Raw genomic sequence first — 16,450 nt, 5'->3', positions numbered from 1 at the left:
CACCCCATGCCTGTAAAGCTTGCCAAACAGCTTCATTTTTTTTTTTTCTTTCCCCCAATGTGTAATTGATTAGCTTTATGCTGGTCAGAACAGAGGAACTGTTATTTTACATTTGTGTTGCCAGAGAGGGCAGTATAGGATGTATTTTTTAAACTAAAATTACTCATTTTTACCTTTTCTGTGGTCCCCACAGATCTAGCAATTGCATTATTTTAAGTGTTGCATATTGAAGTGTTGTACCACCTAGAAGATAAAGACCTGTCGAGCTGTAGAAGATGCCCTCTCAACCCTTAAACTGCATTAGGATTTGCCCAAATCCCAGCTTTCAATTCACGTGGAAAGGTGAAATGCTCTGAAGGAAACCAGTGACTTAATTCTTCCAAGAGTGGCTTGTGAGCAAGCTGCTTGCTTGCCATTTATAGGATCATTTTTCTTCTGTCTAAAAACTGAAGCACACCCAAGACGTAAGTTATATTGATGGTTTTGATAGTGTCCACTGCTTGTCTGCCCCACTCGCCCTTATTTTAAAAAATGCTCCATAATGTAAGGTAGAGAAAAGGGCTTCTGCTGGCATTTCTCAATATAATGATTTCCATTTGTATATACACTTGTATATGCACTTGTATAACCGGGATAAATCTAATTTGCAAAGCTCAATAAAAGCCAGTTTCAACATTCTGTTCAGAAAACTAACTGCAAGGGTGCATTGTTTCCTTCACTTGCCGTTCCTGGTTACAGCAATGTGCACTGTAATAAACTTTTCTACCAACTCGTGTGGGATTCTCTTTAATTCTCATTAAATATTTAGGCCACCTTAGGGGGAGGAATTAGCTGAGGGGGGCTGACACCGTGTAGCGCCGAGTACCAAGCACCCTCGGCATTCCCAGTATACAAAATACATTTATTTAATACATGTAAGCTGCATTCGTGGAATATTAAGTGTGAAGCTCAGTCCTTTATGCCCTAATTCCTTCCCTCGGCGGTCCGTCTGTCGGGGACATCTTCAGGAGCTTGGGGACTTCGCTCCGCCCGCCCCTGCCTCAGGGCCGGGCCGGTACCTGCCTCAGGGCGGTGACGCGGCTGTGACAGACCCGGATGGAGCCCCGCCCAGCCGCCGCCGCCCAACCAACCGCCAATCAGCGGGCTAGGCGAGCCCGCCCCGCCCTTCCCATTGGACGCGCCTCTTGGCGATCAGCTCTGAGGCCCGCCCCCTCTCCATGGCGGCTCGGGGGGCTCGGGAAAATGGCGGCCGCCCTCCTTCCCTTCCCTTCCATTCCCTTCCTTTCCCTTCCCTTCCCTTCCATTCCCTTCCCTTCATCCCTCTTGTAAAAAGGCGCGGTTGTTAAAACAAAGTACTGCTGGTTTCAGTGGAAAACAAAAGACTCGAACCACCTGCACTTGGGAAAAATTAGCTTCTACTTCATATTTATGTGCACGTAAAAGGCATGGTTGGAGCTGAAATAAAGGACTTTGTTTACAAGCTGTGATCCTTATTGTTCATACAATGATAATGTAATATAATTGTGTGTGATAATGCGCAATACTGTAATATTTTTTTTTTTTCTTCCCATAAGTGAATGCTACAGTTAAATTTCTCTGTCCTTTATACATTTTAATTTAAGTTTAACCTCAGGATTCAGACACTTATCTTGTTGCTGTTTCTTCCAACTGCAACCTGTATTCAGCTTCTGAAATAAATGTTATTCTGTCTCCTGCTGACTTCATGTCTGTAAATACAAGTTTTTTCTTTTTTTTCTTCTTTATTTTCCTTTTTTTTTTTTTTTTCCCTAAGATCTTAGCAATGAAGATATTCATTTTTTTTTTGGATATCGATGCATCTGCATCAGTAGAACTGAGACAAAAGGTGACTTGTTTTTAATAACTTACACCTAACTTGCCTAACTTGATTTCTTTCTCTCCATCTTTCCATTACTTTGCTGTTTTGTTGAAGCTGCTTCACAAAAAAACGTGACTGCAGCTGGCACTAATTACAAGCTCGGTGAAGGAGGCGAGGTTTAAACCACGCCGAATTGGAAGCAGCCAGTTTCCTGTGAGGCCTGATCCCCTCCAAGGCTGGGGGCAGGAATGCCCTGTGGAAGTCACAGCCAGGTCTACCATGCAAAAACTAGTCATGTAAGATGATTAAAAAAAAAAAAAAAAAAAAGTCATTTAAAACAGCCTTTAAATATGAAACCACTTTTATATAAATTCACTGGGAATAAAAATAGTTTGCATTCTGCTCCCTTAAAAACAAAAGACTGCTGAAATGGAGGTGAAAATGAGGGAAAAGGAATAATTTGAAAGAGACTCCATTTGACATAGAGGTTTATAGTTACTACAAACCTTTCATTCATTCATTTCTAAGGCACATCCTTATTTTACTGCCAAAACTTGTTGAATGATGGGTTGCAGTTAACATGTTGCTATAATGTTATCTTTACACTCTAGTTTTATTTTACATTTTGGTCTCACTCCTATCCGTACACTAGCAGTACCTATTTAAGAGCTTTTGTCCAAATAACTAAACTTGCATAGATGGAATTGTTTCTTAGAATCCAGTTTCAATTTTTGAGCAGCCTGAGGTAGCACAGACACCCTGATCATTTAATAATCTTGGTTGTTTTTAAATGATGTGTTTTGGCAGTTACCAGCTCATCAGCATTGCACCACGGTCACAAACATCGCAATTCATTTTTTAACATCCTCCATTAGATTTGATGTCACTCCGTACTCAAAAACTGCACACTTTTTCCAGCGGGATCACTTCTGTTTTAAAAGGACAACAAAATGGGGAACTGAATCATGTGTGCTTCAGTTATTGCCCACACAGTCAGCAGTGAAGGAAGAGTATGTGAGAGTCTGTTCTCTTACAGCAGCCGAAGTAGGAGGCTTTGGGGCTATGTGATTATCTACCTTCCTTACCCTACTAGAATTGGTAAGTCTGGCTTTTTGTCCTTTTATTTTTTTATACCCCACCCCCTTTTTGTGCCAGAACGGTGGCACCATTTACTTTATTTAAAAGAGAATGAGATTCTGCTGCAATTACCTTATTTTAGCTTTTATATTAGCACTGTGAGCATTTTCAAAGCAATATAGCAAAATTTTCAGGCGTGTAAGGATCTGGGTACCTGCATCCTGTTTTTCAGAAGTAAACGAGGCATGCAGGATTCCAAATGCCATTGACATTCAGCGAGATTTAGACTGCAAAGTACCCTTATTTTTTTTTTAAAACAGCACTTAGTTTCCTAAGTCCCAGAAGTGCTGAAGAAAATGTTGCCCTGCTTTTTGCATATGTAAATGATTCAGTAGATAAAGTAAACAGCTATGCTAATGTAACCGGGAGAAGGCAGGGTGTGCTGCCTTTCTTGCCTACTTTGGTCTGACTTGCAGGCATTTCAAAATTCCAGCGTTACATTCAACTTCTGGGAAGGAGCAGTGCAATTGAAGCTAAAAAACAGCCCTGAAAAAGGAAAAAGCAAATGCTTGTACTGTAGCAATGCATAAATTTACAGAGGGAGTAGAAAACTTCCATCTATCAAGGAAATGGAGTTTTAGAATAGCTCTCTGGAAGGAGTACTGGGATTCAAAACAAACAAACAAAAAAGACTTTACCTATCAAGTTCCAGTGCAGAACAAATAAGTTAGAGTATGGTTTGGCTGCTGATAGCAAAGGAGTAGAGTTGCAGGGGATCTTTCTGGTTGTGTATCAAATATCATGTTAAATTTGCAGAGGTTTCATTTGTGTGGAGAGCTATCTGGTGACTTGTGTGGCACCACTACTGGTGTAAATTGGCAGCGCTGTGAGAAGTAGTGAGCTTTAATTGCCCATGATATAAATAGAGGGTTTGGTGTATTTCTTGGAAGCGTAGGAAAGGACGTGCCAGAAAGTCTTGTTCTTCAGGAGTTTTAGTATGTGCTCTTCAGTAAAACTGCCTCATCCCTTGCCTGCCTTCACTATTTCAAAACACGAGAGTGCCAGAGACGTGTGAAGATGCTTGAAATATGCAGAAATTAAAAAGATACATGAAGCACAGAGGGATTTTCTTGTGTTCATCTTTCTCATTCTTCCACAACAGGAGTAGTTATGATCTTTCCCTCAGTGAATTTAGGTCAGTCTGAGCTCTAAACGGAAATCAAGTGAAATCACTTTTTTTTTTTTTTTTTTTTAAATCCTTACAGAGTAGCAGCTCACGAGTATGAACCACCTCAACTAGCCACAAAGCAGAAGAGACACCTAGGTACGGAAATGTGACATTAGAGATGAAGAATCCTCTCAATGCCCCCTTCGTATCTTCAGAATGATTTTGTTGACCTGGGTATAGAGATTAAATTCGTATAAAAGCACACAGTTTGCTTTTGGCTAAAAACAAATATTCTGAAGAAAAAGCAAAATCACAGACTGTCTCTATGAAATATGCACTGTTCATATATATATTTTTTAATTGTTATACCTCTTTTTCCAAACACGCTTGAGGTCTTCTGCTCATCTTTCTTTCCCTCACAGATCTCAATGGAACTCTGGTGATTAGACTGCTGCTCACACTTGTCATCATGCTGGCAGAAGGCATCTTAACTAGTCTCGTGTATAAAGAAAGCTGTCATCAAGATAAGCCTCACAAGTCTCATGCAGCAAAACAGGATGAAGAGGGAAACTGGAGAGAGAAACTTGTAGACAACCCCAAAATTACAGGACTTGCTGATGGATGTGAGACGCAGGATAGGATCTCTGCTAAAAGCGACATGGAACACAAGAGAGATCCTCAGCAGAGACCCATACTAGGGTTTCCTGCAAGAGATCAGAAAACACTTGTTAAAGGAACTGTATCACCAGCTTTACACATCCCCAGAAGACAGCAATATAACGAACAGATGGATTTGTATAGATCCTGGTCATGCAACAGCATTTATCAAAACTATCCTGACTTACATATTGGAGGAAACCATGTGGGGGACCATACATGTGATTCAGGTTGTGTTTTGGACCACGTGTGTGACGAACTTCCTGATGGCCCTGTTATACTGTCCATAGACATTCCTCTTGGCGAGTCTCCTCTGTGTGAGCATCCTCACAAGTCAGGCAGTCAGTCCCTGCCTGGAGACGATGCTGGAGAAAGGAGCATAATGCTCTGCGAGGAGCCTCTTTCAAACTCCATGCTCAACAACTACATGGAAACGAAAGTGGCAGAGTTCTACAAACTGTTTTTTGAAGAAAACTTGACCAGGTGTGGCTCTGTAAGAAACCTCCTCACCTGCAGTTTGATAAGGAACAACCTGAATCAGATCAGCTATCAGATATCCCAGGAGCAGAATATAGAAGCATCGAAAGCCAGAGAAGTGCTCTTACAGTCTATAGCTTTGTTTAGTTTGCACAATACTACCAACAGAAGCAGCTTGGAGTTCAGTACTCCAAACTTACAAATTTCAAACCCAGCATTTGTGAAAAAGAGCTGCAGGATACAGTTTACGTCATGACTGAACTGCTCAGCTGAGGAGGTGAATACAGTTCAGATATGAATATTTCACGCTGAGGATTAAATTGGGAAAGGAAAACATTTAGACACCACAGACTTTTTCAAATAAACATTTTAATGATTAAATCATACTTTGTCTATGGTACTCGTTAACATAGGAAGTAAAGGTCAGTTTTCTTTTTTCCAATGCAGAATTTGAAATGAATTCATCTCTAAAATGCTGTGACCCTATTTTTAAAAGGTATATGTCCCTCTTCTAAGACTCTGGCTGTATGAGCAATTGTACTCGTGTTTCATTGGATTTACTCCTGCAAGAATAATCAATCAAGGCAGATTTGCTGGTAAAAGTTTGATCTAAGAGATGGATGCACCCACCCAGTAAATCAAATGGTCTTTGTTGAACTTTGAATTAGGCTATATAGTTGAAACCTAAATTTTGGACATTCAAGCTCAAATTTTGCTTCTGCAAAGCTTGATCACAGTGGCTAAGAAAATATTTCTTTGGTTTGAAAAACCTCATTGGCAGACGGAGACATCGAGGACTCTGGGTTCTTTTGATTATAGTATCAAGCACAGGAAGTGTATCAATGTGAAACAGCAATCCAGACACATTTTTATTGCATGTATATGTTTATACTGTGTAGGTAGAGTATGTTACAATGAAAATCTAAGTGAAATAGTTGATCACGAATGTAAAAATATTTTCTATTAAAATGTTTTCCTTTTAAATATAGCCTTACCTCTATGATGAAATCCACTTAGCTTTCTACCACTGTATTATATGTTCAATTTGCATTTTCAGTGGGCAGACTCGGGCTTTATTTCCTTGAAAATGAAGCTCCTGCAGCCTCAGCAACCTAAGACTCTTGCAGCATTCCTGAAATGATAGTGCAAGCTTTCTTCATCTTCATTTGGAAATTTAAACGCAGATTTTGATACAGAAATTTCACTGCTTAACTTTCAAGCCTATTTTCTTCCTTTTTTATTACTTCTTGTCACTAAGTATTTCAACTGGAAATTAATCACTGTGTCGCCGTTATAAAATGATAAATGAATTAGGCTATTAACTTGTCTGCGGAAATTTTCTTTTAATAAGGGAACCTCTTTACGTGCACAATGACTAAGTATGATTTTGCACATCTGCATTTGCAATCCTGAAATCCAATTCCAAAATACACCAACAAACTACATTTATACAATTGTAAGCTTTGAAAATGCACGCTGACGTGCTAGTTAAGTCACTTTACCCAGATCCTGATGCCACTCAGTGGACAGCTATGGGATGAGTTATAAAGCAGAGCTTCTCAGTGAAGCTTGCTATCAAACCGTGGATGTAAACCAAAACCTCCTCTGTCTTTGAGGCACACCTCTTAAACTCTGATGCATAGTATGCATTTTTTAAATCTTTGTCAACCCTCCGAGAGAATGCAAAGGATCTATGATCTCTAGGTAATAATACATCAAATGCAAACATATTTATGCTTGTAAATCAAGGCCCTTGACATCTGATCAGTCCTTTGAAGACATCAAAGTTGTTTTTAATCCAGCATCTGCGGTTGTTGGGCTTCTTTAAAATCATCATAGAGCGCTGGAATTTATAACAAAAGTATCGGTAGGCTTGAAAGAACATCTCAGAACATTGAGAAGATTTGAATTCACAAGGGATTCACCTTGAAGCTCTTAATTCAACTAATTTAGCTCAAGTGCTTGCATTTACTGTAATAGAAACTGCGTGACGGGGCTTAGAGTTAAAATTGTACCTGTTTTGGCCTATACAAAGAAGGACATTTGCAGGGAAAAAAAAATAAAAATGTACTGGATTCTTAGTAAGCACTACCTAAATAAAGACTGCACTTTCGTGGCACGGGGCTTCTTTTGTAGGAGGAAGATGCAAATGCCACTCTGTGCAGTCATTGTATATGATGTCAAACAGTCTGCTAAATATAGCAGGCTGTGTTATGGAAAGGGAACTGCAAAACTTTCATGTGTCTCGAGATTTTAACCCTTTCTGATGCCTTTCAGTCTGTTTTAGGATTGGTGGAACTTAACCGAAGTGTATGCCTTGGTGAATTTATGGGTGTAATATCTAATACACATTCAGGTGGAAACACGTGGATTTAATAAGGTTTGTGCATTCAAATTTAAGACCAGACCTCAAAGCTGCAAAACGAAACACATGACTGTCAGCAGTCACGGCTGCTCAATCAGTGTCTGAATAAGACTAAGCATCAAGCCCGCCCGGGATCTGAGTGGCATGAATCCCTGTGGTTTTAAGGTATTTCAACTCTGGAATTACAGGAAAATTGATGTTTTGCTTCTCTTGAACTGCCTTCAAAGCTGGACATTTGTTTCATTTGAAAATCCCCTTCCTGCTCCTTGTTTCTCATCTTGAATGCCTATTTTATTTTATTTTACTTTTAGTCTTTTATGTCACTTTTTCAGGCAGTTTTCAATATGAGGTAGACTCTTCCACAGCAGTGTTGTGGCGGGGTGAATATTTTCACAGGTGTAAAGGAACAGAGAGATTGCTGTAGTTGGCTAACTGGCAAGATTGAGAACGGTTTGCTCCGGTGGGAAAAGTGATCTGGGTGACCAAAGTAAGATCCTTGCTCTCCTAATGAAAGTGACAGGTAAAGACAATTCCTACACAGTATGTGGCAAATAATTAAATACAATCAGATTTGTATGTGAGAAGATGTATGTTGTTACCTTTCCTTGCCCGACTGAAAATTCTCATTGACCTTAGGCAATGCAAGAAGTATAAGTAATACTGAAACTAGTTCGTGTTTTTTTGCACAATGATAGGAAAGGATGCTCTGCTTTTATTGTGCACCACACTAATTCTGTGTGTCTCATTAATCACCTTCACAGCACTCAGGATCAAGTCAAGTCCTTTGGAAGAGGCCAAATGTCTTCATTAAATTCTGAAGGAGTCCAGCACGGGCAGCACCCTAACTTGTTCCTCAGGAGAGGTGCAGGGAATAAGTTATCTGAAGGTGAGAGGAAAAATATTCAGAAGGGCATCAGTAACCAAAGGGTTTGCAATTAACCGTAGAAAAAATAGTGCTCTGTGGCATTTGTGCTGCCTTGGCCTAGCCTTTTATTTCCCCTGGGACGTATTTATAGTTCAAACCAACGTCTTGAAAGAAGTTAATTGCGCGAGGTTTTTACTCAGGAAATTTGGAAGTCAAGAGTTTAAAGCCAAGGTCCAGATTCTGGTGTTTTTTTTTTTTTTTTTTTTTTTTTCTGTCCTTCTTCCCAGCCTTAGAGAGACAAGTTAGAGGAAATGTGTACTTCTCTCCTGCCAGCCCCAGAATCATAACCCCAGATCTTAAAGTTGGCCGCAGATTGATCGCCGAGGTTAATGCATGCAGCAGGAGCTGCCGAGTGTTGGGACTGCTTCAGTGGGAGACACTGTGATGGACCCGCTCCTCCCATCATCACAAAGAGATGGAAGAGAAATGGAAGTGAATATTCTGTATCTGGCAGAATCCAAGGTTGCTGTGAAGCTGTGTCAGTCCCGTACCTTTTCAGGACTGTTTTCAGAACCCTTTATTGAGTTATTTTTCAATTTTATCTATAATGTAAATGTTTGAATGAAAAGAAAACACAACACAACAAGCAATGTTAAGAGAAAATCTTGTTATCTGTAGCCTTTACTATAGTTATAGTCTTAATTATAACCTGATGGGGGCGAGGAGCCTGTTATAATTCATGGCAGCAGCTACGCTGAAACTGGCCCCACTGTGGATGCAGAGGAATTAAGGTTATGTGTAGCATACGTGACTTTATAACATATATGCTTTGGGGTTTTGTTTTCCTAATAGAAAAATATAAGATGGCTTGTTTTTTAAGACTCAAACACACAGTTTAGAGGAGGGAAAGGGAAATTGCATTTTCAGCTAATTTTTGTTAGCGTAATAACGCATTTTAGCATTACAAGTAAAGTTGTAGATAAATGCACATTGTTAACGTGTAGTACCAGGGACTATATTTTGTTATTGATGTTATGCAATTGTGGCCATGGAAAAGTGTTCTCTATGTAGTTTTTGCTACTTGGATTTAGAAATTTAAATCACTTCTTAAAATTCACCTCTCACTGTAGGAATAAAGATATCTGTGGTGTTCCTGCAGAATACATTTAGGAGCAAAATCTGGTAATTTCTAGAAGAATGAGACAAATACAGATTTATTCACTTAGGTACCATATTTAGTTCCATTTTATTTTCATTGATATGTTTCAATTCATGACATGCTTTGATTTTTTTTTTCTTCGATTTTTTATGTTTGAAAGATATCAAATCGCATTCTGGATTTAATTGAGGAAAACTCCATCAGCTGCACTGGAGCTGTGCCTGTTTTCACTAGCAGGAAAAATGAGTCAGTGAACTCAAATTACATAGGAAAATCACTTAAAAGGTGTGCTTTTCCAGATTGGTGAAGGACAGCAGATGTATTTTATTACAAATGAAAGCAGTGCCATGTTTTAGAGGTCACACATATGGGGCCAAATTCTGGCTGGCAGTTTTGTTTACACACATGCCAGAAAACCTGAAATTGAAGGCGAAATACTGGCAGGGAATTTTCTGCTCTTATTTCCAGTTCTCATTCTGCGTTCCCCCAGGGAAATGGTCATCAAGTCCTGGGACCAGGACCCCAAAGAAAGCTGTGTTCCTTGAGTTAAACCTACCCGATTACCTGAGACATGCAGCTAGCGTGTTATTCCCCAGCCTGTTCTCTGCTGCCCGTGGTGGGAAATGAGCCCCTACAGAAGGAAGATTATTTCCCAGAAGAGAGGATGCCCAGGTGAGCAGAGTAACGGTTTGGGTCAGTTCTCATATTCTGCAGATTAACACCTAGAAAGGTGGTAATCCAGTTTTCTCACCACTAGTTTCTACACAAATTTGCAATTCTGATCTATTTTTCATGGTGCTCTCATTTTACATACGGTTTTCCAAAATTTAGATATTTGTTTATAATTATCTCCTTTAATTTTTCTTTACCAGAAGAACCTCATCAGCTAATTCCTGCCTGTCTCCTTTGAGTTAATTTATTTGTGATAACCCCATCAATCTACCGGGTATATAAATCAACTGTGTAGCTCAGCAGCTGCTTGATAAATGAGTGCCCAGCTGCTGACACACTGCCTCTGCTGCATACAGGGTCCTGGCTTCCAGCGAGCTTTGAAGTGGCAAACAAAAGTGTTTAGTATTGACCTATGAATCCTAAAGGGGTGAAGACCGTTCTCCTTGACACTCTCCCAGCGTCACAGTGTCCTGAAAGGATGGCAGATATTACCCCTGTGACAGAAAAGCTCTCTGCCCTTCACAACATAAGCCTGGTGCAAAAACCCCAGCAACAAGACTGGGGGAATGCCTGATGCTGTTGGGGCAAGGCAAGGGTGCATTTTTGGCTGTGCCGCTCCGAGCTGTGCAGAGCTCTGTGTGCTCCAGCAGTCAGCGGTGCTGGCGAGGTACCAAAGCTGCCTGGTGTGTTTAGTTCGGTCATATCACTGTAGTTCAACTAACCACGGAGAAGGCTGCTGGCTTTAATTTCCCTCTGGTGTTTGCGTGGGCCTGGAAACACTAGCTCTGCTGTCAATGTGAGGTTTTATTAGCTGAAGCTGAAGTTTTTTACTTTATTTTTCTAATAGAAAACTGGTTGTATTGGTTATATTGATGATATTACATATGCAAATATATTTGATGTCAGAGGATAAATGTCTTCATTCTTTGGAAATACACCCATGCAGCCTTGCTGCTGTGTAAGCTCTGACTTATTTTAGGGACCCTTGACGGTCCTGAAAAATTTCTTGTTTTGTGCAATAATGTAATTTCTTAATATGCTGTGCTGCTAGTTTTTCCTCATTCCCCATCCGTACTGGCAACACACTTCTGCTTTTCATCACCAAATTTCTAATGCATGCTGTGATGCTGACCAGTTTATTTAATGGCTCTGCCTGTTGCTCAAACCTGTAAAATTGATGTTTCAATTATTACTTAATACAAAAATTAACAGAGCTCTGGGCAGGCAGGCTGAGAGTATCAGAGGAAAGGTTTTGTGTAATTATGTATTTATGTAATTATGTATTGTTAAATTTTGTCAGATTAAGGGTGTCCCTGTGGGTAAGCACATGATGCCGTGTCCCCAAATGGGTGATTGATGAAGATACTAAGATACTACTACATAGATAATATATATATATATGTATATAATGTTTCTTTATTTGGCTTGCACACATAGTTATAGAAGAGTAACCAATTACTGCTTGTCTGGCGAGCAGTAAGGGAGACACAGGGCTGACAAATGGTTGCCTGACAATCTGCTGAGTCTTGGTAGGAGGAGTGTGTTCGTGGGCTTCTCGGGCAGATGCTCTCTGTTTTATTGTGTGCTTTGCTCACTGTCATTCTTTGTTGGAATTGTTCGTTTATCCTGAAGTAACTTTTCTTTATGCAGAGACCCTGGATTCTGTCTCGTGTGGGAAGGGAAGAGTGAGAGAAAGCCCAGACTTGCCCACTCGCACCCTTTTTGTACGTGTGAGCTGCATATTACTGCTTTTGTTTCAAATGAATAAAATTTGTAAACTTAATGGAACCATGAACAGAACTGCAAACTAACTTCCAAAAAAATCTTGGCCTCAAGTTTTAAATGAACAGATTTTGTTCATTCTTATTCCTCTTTTGTGTTAGTTGAATTAAAGAAAAATAACTCTTCTTGGAACGCAAAGTGAAAGCTGTAATGTTACATACGCAAAAGCTGTGCAAGTTGGGCAGGAAAATAATGTTCCTGAGTATTTGCAGTGGTCGTGCTTGCTCAGAAAGGAAGCTGACACAGCACCGTTTCCCTTTTCTAACCGTTCTCCACTCAAACTCAGCTATTAAGCATAGTACAGGTCATCGATCACAGGCAACACATTGAAAGCATTGAAACAGCCTTCAAACAGGTTTACCGAATGGTTTTGTATAACAGATAGATCCTAGGAAGTAGCCATCTGCTGATGTTTATTCCCCCAAAGAAGCTACGGGCTGCGTCATTACGTGACATTTACTGTCCTAAGCTTTACTACACCTCACACCACGGCTCCCTGCTGTAACCTCTTGTGCTAACTTCCACAGTTCGTTTTCCTCTTTGGCTCTTCATTGTGTGGTTACCAAAATGTCATGGCTATGAACCACGACAACAGTGATTTTCAGTGTTGGGTTTGTCCAGACTTGTGTATTTTCCTACCCAACAACAAAGATTACAGTATTAAAGCAGCAGTGATCTTCTGCTCTTCAGGTTTTCTTGCAAAAATAGCAAAGAAAACAAATTACCAGGAGAAATCACAGCTAGCTTTTGACTGGTTCAGGCGGACTTTTACCAGTCTCCAGTCTTATTAGATGTCAACTGGAGATTTTTTTGCACAAGTTTAAGAATTTCTCTCCAACTTGATCGTGCAAAAGATTACGAGCAATGAAAGCATTATTTAATGGGAAAAACATCATACTGTCCCTTGGAACTGAATCTCATCTGCAATTGTGTGAATTCTGGATGTGTTTCAGGGAATTAAAACTTTGTAATTTAAATTAGAAGAATTGTTTTCAAGTAACTGGAAAGGATAAGTATTATTTATTTTATTGAGGCCCCAGGCTCAACAGAGTTACAAACTTTTCCAGTTATGATGATGAATAAAGATATTAAAGGCTCTTTAGTTTGCAAGTCATTTAAGCAATTTCTCAAAATGCTTGAGCTGTTATTGACAGAAGTGGAATCCAAACAGAAGTCAGTACCAAAACGATTAACGTGTACTCAGCATGCAATTGCCCTGCAGGAATTGTTTCAGGCCACGTTAATTAGTCAGTAGCTAAACGTGAGGCCACCTTGCAGTCAGCCTGTTGTGGGGAAAAGCAGCAGGGGCTGGGCAAGGACATTACATCCAAGTAGGTAAGTCCTTCTCCTTTGGACCTTCCTAATATTGATGTGGGAGCAATTATTTGTTGGACTCTCTCCTTTTAGGCAAGGTAAAACTCTCAGTGATAAATCTGTGTTCATCAAGTCAGTTAAATGTTTAGGAATAAGCAACAAGTTTTACCTCTGGCATTGTGTACACTACAGCTTCCTAGTCACGAGAGGGAGACCAGGTAAAGATCTTCATTCTTTCAATTTATTCTTCTTTACGTTGAGCAAATTAAATGTTTATTACAAATGAGTAGTTTTGTTCAAATTCCCTTAAAACCAGTTCTTTGAATGAAACCACTTGTTAAGTGCGTGCTCTTCCTTGAGTGCCGTGAGATTCAGCAGCACAGCTCATCTGGATCCCTGCAACACAGTTTCCCAATAGCTTCGTGGCCTGTGGTACATCAAGGGGAAAAACAAAACAAAACAAAAAAAACAAACCACATGTTATGACTTTACATTTTGAGGGGGTTTATGCTTCTGCTTCTCAGAAAAGCTGCAAGTGTGATCCTTCCCAGCAAGGGAAGTGTGATGAGGGGTTTGGTCTTAATTTCAGTTTTGATTAAATCCTGTTAAACTGCTTGTCTGCTGTATGTATTTTCTGTGTTTGCTTGCAGGCTTGCATATGTATGAAAATATGTACTCTCCCATCCCTGCTTCTTCAGGAAGAAGATCGGTATTTTATGCATAGTCTTCATTGCACATATTAAAATGCAATGGAAAATGCAGGCAATGAGGAGAAGCTTTTTCTTTCCTTCTTTCCTTCTTTCCTTCTTTCCTTCTTTCCTTCTTTCCTTCTTTCCTTCTTTCCTTCTTTCCTTCTTTCCTTCTTTCCTTCTTTCCTAAAAAAAAAAAAAAAAAGACCTTGTGAAAATACGAGCAGTTTCTGTTCTGATGGTGGAAAAGATTTTGCACGATCATGAATTGGAATGACTTTCCTCAAACTTTAGACAGTGCATGTAAGCAAATGGCCATTTTTCTGACGTCTGTGGGAAAAGCAGTGTTTGCATATCAGGGTCAATATCAGTAAGATTTCTGTAACATATTTGTATTATCTGTGAGCTGATCAGGTAAATTCTTAGGAGCTTTACTGTGTGTGTACCACAGCTTTGGTATTAGAGCTCCTCTGTTGGCCAGGCACCGTTCCTGCAGGAGCTGGGCTACCTGAGGTCAGTAACCACCACCAGTATTTATTAGTAAAATCTTTCTTCTTGCCACGGATCACAGGACTGCAGGTAGAACTACTGGGTAGAACTGCTGGGGCCACGGGTAGCCTTGTCCTGCAGTTTGTGCTCCTGTGGGATGCTGCAGGCTCAGCTCTACGCCAGCATCCTACGTGGAGAGGGAAGCACACGAAGGGAAAGAGTGTGTGTAAGCTCTCCTTCCAACCAGACCTCACTCACTCAATTAAGAAAATTGCTTTGGAAGGAGAAAAAGCCTGGTTGTGTGTAGGGTAGCGTGCTGTACGCTATCAAAATAATTATTTCATGGAAGAAAAAAAAAGTCAGTCTTTGGTTTTGGGAAATGGGACTTCATTGTGGAAAAGTGAGAACGGTTCTCACTACAGAGACTACAAAAGAGTAATAACTGAGAGCTTTTAAAAGCAGGAATAATTCTACCAGGATTACCTGAACTACACCAAAGACTGGAAATTAGTGGAACTCCCGACGGTGGGAAATGCTGCAATACCCTTCGCACAGCGGTGAGGGGAAGGCGTCCAGTGAGTTCGGAGCCTGGCAAATTACTTAAGAAGATTATATTATGTGATCTGCTGTGCTGGGTGTTTCTGGGAGGCCCCAGTCCAACATAGGATTTTCCCGTGTTATTAACTATAAGCTATGGAACTTTTGAGTACTTATAGTTAAGTAAATGCTTAAACGATTTCCTCATTTGAGACCCAAATGATATGGAAAGTCTTTGCAGTGCTATAGCTGAAAGGTATGTTACAAATTACTTTTCTTCCCCCCATCCCTGTAGGGCATGAGCATACTCAAAGTTCTCTTTTATAAATTTCAGTGGTAGATAATAAGAATTTCAGGAAGTGATGGAAATTGAGATTTAATTTACTGCATTTATTTCATTAAATGATTCATTCATATATATATATATATATATATATATAAAAAAAAAAGGAGGCATAAGTTAGAGTATACTTAGAAGTAATTACAAGTCAGGAAGGTAAAAAAAAAAAATCACATCTTTAATTTCACTCTCAAAGTAAATAAAAGAAAAATAAATTTGTTGTCACTGATTAAGTAGTATAATAGCAACAGCTACAAGAATTAATCTAACATGGTATTTTCATTACAGGATCCTGAATTCTGATTGCTGTTACTGTACTACACAGCATTATGAGTTCTTCTCATAATCCCATTCAGCTCATCAGGAAAGAGGTGCCAGTCGATAAATTTATGGGGATCCGAATCTAGCCCTGAAACCTAAAAATGTGGGAAAGCACAGTACATTAGAAAAAAATGAAAGCATGTCAATAAGCATATGATTAAATTGTATTCACATTAAAAAGTGGTTCAATAATATCAATAGCCATTACGAGAGGAACAACAAGGATGGTGTTCTCAGCGCTTTGGAAAAACATTTTGTTGTTTGCGTTTGGTTTATTCATAACATACGTAACGAAAAGTGTAAAAATGCAAGGGAAGTAATGAGTTTATTTATACAGAACTTGAGGGTGAAATGATACAAAACACAAATATGAGGAGTTTTAAAGTGCCAGGAGCAAACCTGAAAGTTCTCTCTGTGATGAAATATGGTGTCCAAAATATTTGCTAAGAGCTGTTGGTTATTCCTGCATGGATCTGGGTACGGAAAGCAGTAATTAGACTGAGATGGACAATGGCTCTTTGAGGCAGATGTGTGAGTCTTCGAGGGAGGAAGGCCAGTTGCAGAGGGAGGCTCCGTGGCTGCAGGAACACAAATCCATTGCATGGAGCTGGTTGCAGGGATGCGACAGCAGCACAGAAAGGCACAGAGAGCAATACAAGTGAAGCAGGCTCAATGAAACTCTGCAGAGAGCACATGCACAG

General features: G+C 39.8%; 1 protein-coding gene and 2 long non-coding RNA genes across 3 annotated transcripts; 2 read left to right on the top strand and 1 right to left on the bottom strand.

Annotated features, from left to right (window-relative positions):
- The first annotated feature begins 2,541 nt into the window (after window positions 1-2,541).
- LOC137863687 (TLR adapter interacting with SLC15A4 on the lysosome-like) lies at window positions 2,542-6,200 on the top strand. Its single transcript, XM_068697053.1, has 2 exons — window positions 2,542-2,935; window positions 4,505-6,200. The coding sequence occupies exons 1-2, from the start codon at window positions 2,803-2,805 to the stop codon at window positions 5,470-5,472; spliced, it is 1,101 nt and encodes a 366-aa protein (XP_068553154.1). The 5' UTR covers window positions 2,542-2,802; the 3' UTR covers window positions 5,473-6,200.
- Window positions 3,724-5,063, bottom strand: LOC137863689 (uncharacterized). The gene is made up of 2 exons (XR_011101039.1): window positions 4,928-5,063; window positions 3,724-4,786 (listed from the first exon to the last, which is right to left on the bottom strand). It is a non-coding gene; the product is annotated as an uncharacterized lncRNA (long non-coding RNA).
- Window positions 6,201-8,118: 1,918 nt separating the features above from the next.
- Window positions 8,119-10,089, top strand: LOC137863688 (uncharacterized). Its single transcript, XR_011101038.1, has 3 exons — window positions 8,119-8,235; window positions 8,343-8,467; window positions 8,734-10,089. It is a non-coding gene; the product is annotated as an uncharacterized lncRNA (long non-coding RNA).
- The last annotated feature ends 6,361 nt before the right edge of the window (window positions 10,090-16,450 follow it).

This window comes from Anas acuta, chromosome 13 (assembly GCF_963932015.1).
Source record: "Anas acuta chromosome 13, bAnaAcu1.1, whole genome shotgun sequence".
Taxonomy (NCBI): Eukaryota; Metazoa; Chordata; class Aves; order Anseriformes; family Anatidae; genus Anas; species Anas acuta.
Note: the sequence above shows the minus strand (reverse complement) of the source record. Positions and strands in the feature narration are given on the sequence as shown.

What these genes read in the sequence shown, in the direction of transcription:
- LOC137863687 (XM_068697053.1), top strand. Translation starts at nt 2,803, where the DNA reads ATGTGTGCTTCAGTTATTGCCCACACAGTCAGCAGTGAAGGAAGAGTA. An exon ending in TCCTTACCCTACTAGAATTG is followed by an intron (nt 2,936 to 4,504) that starts GTAAGTCTGGCT and finishes TTTCCCTCACAG; the next exon opens with ATCTCAATGGAACTCTGGTG.